The sequence below is a fragment of the Myotis brandtii genome, unplaced genomic scaffold (genome assembly GCF_000412655.1).
Source record: "Myotis brandtii unplaced genomic scaffold, ASM41265v1 scaffold13, whole genome shotgun sequence".
NCBI classification, from domain to species: domain Eukaryota; kingdom Metazoa; phylum Chordata; class Mammalia; order Chiroptera; family Vespertilionidae; genus Myotis; species Myotis brandtii.
Window position 1 is genome coordinate 5,112,924 of NW_005354595.1, and position 6,000 is coordinate 5,118,923.

A 6,000-nucleotide genomic window follows, 5' to 3' on the forward strand; every position below is an offset into this window, starting at 1 on the left:
TCACAAACAAATGGACAAAGACCTTAAGCCTCATAAGAGAACCACTCTAAGAAAAAGCTGGAATTCCAATGACTTAACATTATCATCACTATTTTTAAGGTTTAAATTTTTTTCTTGGTAAAGTATTCAACTATTTCAGAAACCAAATAATTTTTATATAAAACCAGGCTAATAGTCAAGCTTTTATGGGCCATTCACAAAGCCAAAAAAATTAAGATCTGTGACTAGGTAACATTATTAGGGTACTCACTTTTGCAATAAGTGTACAGGAACTAAAAACAGATGGGAGCATTTCAAATATCATAGAAATAGCTTTTCATATGGACAGCCTTTTTTCAACTGAGACAAGTACTACACCTAAGCAAAAAGAAAAGACTCTCTAATGACAAGACGGAAATACAGCTAGTCTTCCAGGTGACTACCAGTATACTTGTTAACAGGCATAAATATCGTTTTACGTAAAAAATGAAATGGTCGTTTGGTTCCTACCAGTTTCCTTCTCCCTTATTAAAAAAGTCTATAAATTCTAATATGGCTACATATAGTTCTGCGATAATATAGGGTGTTTACATCTTGAAAATAACAGTTTTATTTGATTCTATTGTCTACTTATTGATGAGAAAACTCAATGGCTAACAAGTGGAGATTTTCTAATTTTCCCAGCAATAGAGTGATATTATGACCTGTTGCATGGGGTGTGGGGAGGGCTAAATACTTCAAAAGTAATCAATCAGAAATCTATGTTCTTTGAGGGAAATATATATATAAAAATATGTGGCCTCTTTTTATAAGCGAATAAACCAAAGATTAGATTCATAACTAAAAACAAAGGGGCATTGATTTGTTAAAAGTAGCCTCCTGCTATAATGTTAAAGGTTATTATAGACTTAGTAACCAAAGTTTGGAGAAAACACTAGTTTTCTCCAATGAGAGGAAAAGAACAGAAATGAGTTTCAGATATATATAACTATATATAATCTGAAACAGTTATTTTGGCTATGGGAAGTGAAACATTTTACAAGTATCCCCAGTTGTATTCATATTTTTGGTTAAAAGACAAAACAGTCTTCTGCTGCAGTACTATGCAATAGCTAATAATGAGAAAAACAATTACCTAGTGATAACAAGCAAAGTCCCAATATAATTTCTTTGCTGGCCATTACTCCACTAATCAGCCTGTGTAAGACACTATTGTCACTGACAAAGGTGATCAGGGCCTCTGCAAACTTGGCATAGCAGGAAATGTTCACAGGAGCACAGCGATGGAAGAATGGAATAGGTGCACTGGTGACACAAGAAAAAAAAATCAGAAAAAAAATTACTCCTACTTAATATAAATGCCACATCAAACACACAAATGAAAGGTGAATGTGACTGCAATACACTCCACCCTCCACACGTCATATGGGAGCTAAGAGCTGTGAGCTTAATGCTGTGAAGATGACTGTCATGGGCAGTGATGCAACTCTTACCACAAACCTTATCAAAGAGGGTGGAGTGCATGTTCCAACAGAAGACATTACCCTCCCCTTCTGAAAAGAAACACACACACACATATACACACACATACACACAGATACAACCTAAAGAAGCAAACCCAAACACTTGAACTCCTCAGCCTACACATCTATCAATCAAGGGGCAGATGACAAAACTTACAAACGTATCCTTAATTGAAGTGAAAATGAATTTTTGCCATAAGCTATTTAAAAATAAAAACACACCTGGGCTTTTGCTTGAAATGTGCCCCCGTTAATGGAATGGTCTCCTCTATCAGAACGACATACAAAACCTTAGATTTAAAAAGATGTTTGGGCACAAGCTTAGGAACTCCTGTAAACTAAGTCATACTGAGGCATGTGTATGACTTAATCAGCATAATCTGCAGCTATGTAAAACAATAACCATGAATACTGATGTATGGAAATAAGGATGATGTAAGAGCACAAGGGGGAAATATAACCAAAAATATATATCTAATGTGATGATGGCATCTCTGTATAAAAGATATATACATATGAATCAGGACAAAAAAATATAAGCAAATGAAAAATCTCTACTTGGTAGTATTATGGGATTTGGGGTTATTTGCTTTCTTTTTATATGTTTTTACTTTAAGATTATTAGTGTCCAAAAATGAGGTAATCTGCTGCTTCAGGCTTGTATGGACTGCATTTTACTTGTGAAGGAACATAGCTATGTGTGCACCATGACATTAATCAGGTTTATTAACATGGTTCTACTTTACCTTCTGAGAGGATGGTATACATCTAATCACTAAGAGATTTTAAACAAAGCGCTATGAACATGCCCTCAGCTGAGATTTCTTTGGATTCTAAGACAGCTCTATGTGTGTACCAATGCAAGAATACACACTTACGTGTGCATTAAGTTAAATTTTAGCCATTGCTAATGTAAATCCCACATCTTCAGAATTATTTGTAGGACTGTTAGTCACAGTTCTAATATACCATTTTGACTAGAATGATATAATTATGTTCTTATTCTTGGTTGGCACTGTATGTGGGTCAAATCAGTAGATAAGATTACATGGTTGAGCATCAGATTCTAAGGTTTCTAATCTCAGCAAAGCAACTTTGTATGACCACAAGCAAAGTACTATCCTGGTTTCCTTCCTCAAATGTTGATCAATAAGCACCACTGGGAGTGAGAATAAGCAATGTCTTCCATACTGGTAAACCTCATGGAACAATAAGACAATATAACTTTAGAGATCTTGCCTTACCTTAGTTATGCTTCAGTAAAATGTATCCCAAAATGATGTGACAATTTGACATGAATGTTTATTTGTAAAAATTTGCCTCTTGTGATCAATGGGTGTATCTGTGTATATCTCTAAAATGGTGTTAGTAAAATAGTTTTAGTGAAAGTTGATACCAAAGATTTGATATTTTGGCAGAAACTGCAGAAAGCTGAAGCATTCTGAGTAATGCCTGTATTAAGGGTATGCAAATCATAGTTTTTTTTTTCACTAAAAGTTGTTTCACTAATGATATACAAAGATATTAAATTACAGAATACTTTTAAATGAGCTGGACTTAGACATATTATAAGAAAAAAGATAAAATAGGATTAACTATAAATTCCTAAGCCAATAGAGCAGTGGTTCTCAACCTTCCTAATGCTGCGACCCTTTAATACAGTTCCTCATGTTGTGGTGACCCCCAACCAAAAAATTATTTTCGTTGCTACTTCATAACTGTAATTTCACTACTGTTATGAATCGTAATGTAAATATCTGATCTGCAGGATTTATTTTCATTATTACAAATTGAACATAATTAAAGCATAGTGATTAATCACAAAACAATATGTAATTATATGTGTTTTCCGATGGTCTTAGGTGACCCCTGTGAAAGGGTCGTTCGACCCCCAAAGGGGTCTCGACCCACAGGTTGAGAACCGCTTCAATAGAGGCTGATTTAGGGGAAAGAAACCTTTAAACTGGTAACTTTGTTGGGACCTACAACTGTTTTTCATTTTTGTGTGTATGTGCATGGTTGTTTTTTCCTGATGCTGTCTAGATACTGTTACTACCAGGTTAATGTCCGCATCTAAGGAAGTCTAACCCTATGTTTAACTAGGCGTGGTTCTCTAGCCTTCAAAACTAAAGTCCTCTTGGGTCCATGATTATATACATCTTCACTTGCCTTATTACCCCATTATTTCTGATGCAGCCTCTGTTTAACTCACTTGCCTCCAACCTTAAACATAAAATAGATCTATCTTAAGGGTACTACCGATGTCTTTTTCTCATACTTAATCCCACCAATTTGTTGGCCCTGCTTTCCTGTTTCCCTTTTCCTGTCAGATAACCATAGTGAACTTGATCCCCTGGCCAGAGATGGCTATGCCTACAGCTCCCATATCCTAACAGGATGTTTGTTTGTTTTTTAAAATATTTTTATCGATTTCAGAGAGGGAGAGGGAGAAAGAGATAGAAACATCAATGATGAGAATCACTGATTGGCTGCCTCCTGCCCCCTACTGGGGATTGAGCCTACAACCCGGGCATGTGCCCTGGGCTGGAATCGAACTTGGGACCCCTTCAATCCGCAGGCTGACGCTCTATCTGCTGAGTCAAACCAGCTAGGGCCTAACAAGATGTTGATGTATTTTTATACTCAAAGAAACACACATCATTTCTAAAGAGAGTGAAGCCTGTGATAAAGGAAAGAAACCTGGACTTGGGTTCAAAAGCCCTGGGCGATTCTCCTAACATGACAGAGTTGCACATCACTCCACCCCTCTTTCTCAGTTTTTCCATCTGTGAGGTGAAAAGGTAGGAATAAGTCCTCTGTCTTTTCTGATATGAATAGTAATAACAATAATATTATGCCCACCCAGAAACGAATGAATGATTCTAAGTTCATAGAAGCAGCAAGCCCAGTATCTTTAGTATGTTTCTGCTTTTCAGACTTAGAATGAGAACCGATTATTTGAAAAGGGAAGGGTTCTTCTGTTAAAATTCAAATCCTTCATTTTTTAAAGAGGAAAGACTGAATACTATCTGCTCTGAACTTACCCTTTCTCGTCATTTTTATAATGTATATAAACACACGGCAACTGAAGAGGGTACTTTTACATGTATCCCTCAAAGAAATGAAGCACAATAACAATAGCCCTTGGCCTTATCATTCAATCTATGTCCGTTAAGGAAAAAAATCCTGACAGCTCTAAATTTGAAGGTTATAAAATTAGCACAAGCTGATTAACTACATTTTTTAGCTGACGGTCAAAATGGTCAAAATCTGCTCTCACTGGTACAGAGTAATAGAAATAGAAGGCAAAGAAGATAATATCTGGACAGAGTAGTAAGAAATGAAGTTAAACACAGCTTTAAAGTAAAAAGGATTAGATCCCTTTATATGTCATTCTTTTTTTCAACTCTTCCCCCCAAATAATTTCACCATCCATGAGTGAATGCTTAAATTGTTTCCTTATTTTAAAATCTATGTAATTGTGGCATTATGGTTTGTCTTATATTTTTCTATTTAAATCCCATGTGATCTAATGAATTTAGGATTAGATGAGTTAGCTGATTTCATCTACCTCTCAGAAAATAATAATTCTGAGAACCTAGTATATGAGACCATTTCTGCTTTAGTGACTAACCTACATGACATATTCTGTGCTTCTTAATTAAGAGGACAAGCATAAAGAATTATATTTGCAGTAAGTTTTACTACTTTTTGAAGCCCACAGAACATTGACTCTTTAAGAAGTTAATGTTGTTCCATTAGGAACTGTTGCTGTTTCACATTATTGAAACATTAGTGAACAAGAACAAAATTAATTTATAATGGGTCTTTTAAAGACTTTTAAAAAAATGATCCACTCATAGGAAAATTGTATCTTACCTTGGCAAACATACTGTCCATTTGCCTTTAAGCCCAGACTATCACAATTAATGAGCTCCCTCAAAGTATGCCTAATATCTCTTCACCATATGCCTTCAGAAGAGAAGACAGGTGTTGGTATCTCTCACAATTATTTTATTAAACTTCAGGTTATAAAACAAAAAACCAAAAGCCATAACTCATAGAGGCAGACAATAGACCAGTGGTTACCAGCGGGGAAGGGGTGTGGAGGGAGGGTGAAATGAGTAAAGGGGGTCAGTTATATGGTGACAGATGGAAACTAGACTTTGGTGGTGAGCATGATATGATATACACACAGATGTTGAATTATAATGTTGCACATCTGAAACTTATATAATGTTATAAGCCAATGTTACCTCAATTAAAAAAACAACCTCAGGTTATAAATAAACAATTACACCTGATTTCTAACTAAAAGGTTTATTTAAGAACGAAGAAAAAAATAGAGGATTCTGGCAATATCTCCAAAGCACAGAAAAGGTAGGAAAAGAGTAAGTCAAGAATCTAATGGCAATAAGCAATGGTTTTCATACATTTCATTTTATTTTTTTCTCTTCTCCCACTCCTGTAGTCTCTCTTTAAAATACAAACAACCCCC

At 35.4% G+C, this 6,000-nt stretch overlaps 1 protein-coding gene across 5 annotated transcripts in view; it reads right to left on the reverse strand.

Moving 5' to 3' along the window:
- The window catches only part of SLC44A1 (solute carrier family 44 (choline transporter), member 1), a 109,907-nt gene that overhangs the window by 59,964 nt on the left and 43,943 nt on the right, over positions 1-6,000 (reverse strand). For all 5 annotated transcript variants that reach the window (XM_014534442.1, XM_014534441.1, XM_014534438.1 and 2 more), the window contains exon 5: positions 1,115-1,284. In XM_014534442.1, the coding sequence (XP_014389928.1) occupies positions 1,115-1,284 (170 nt within the window). The remainder of the gene's footprint in view (positions 1-1,114; positions 1,285-6,000) is intronic.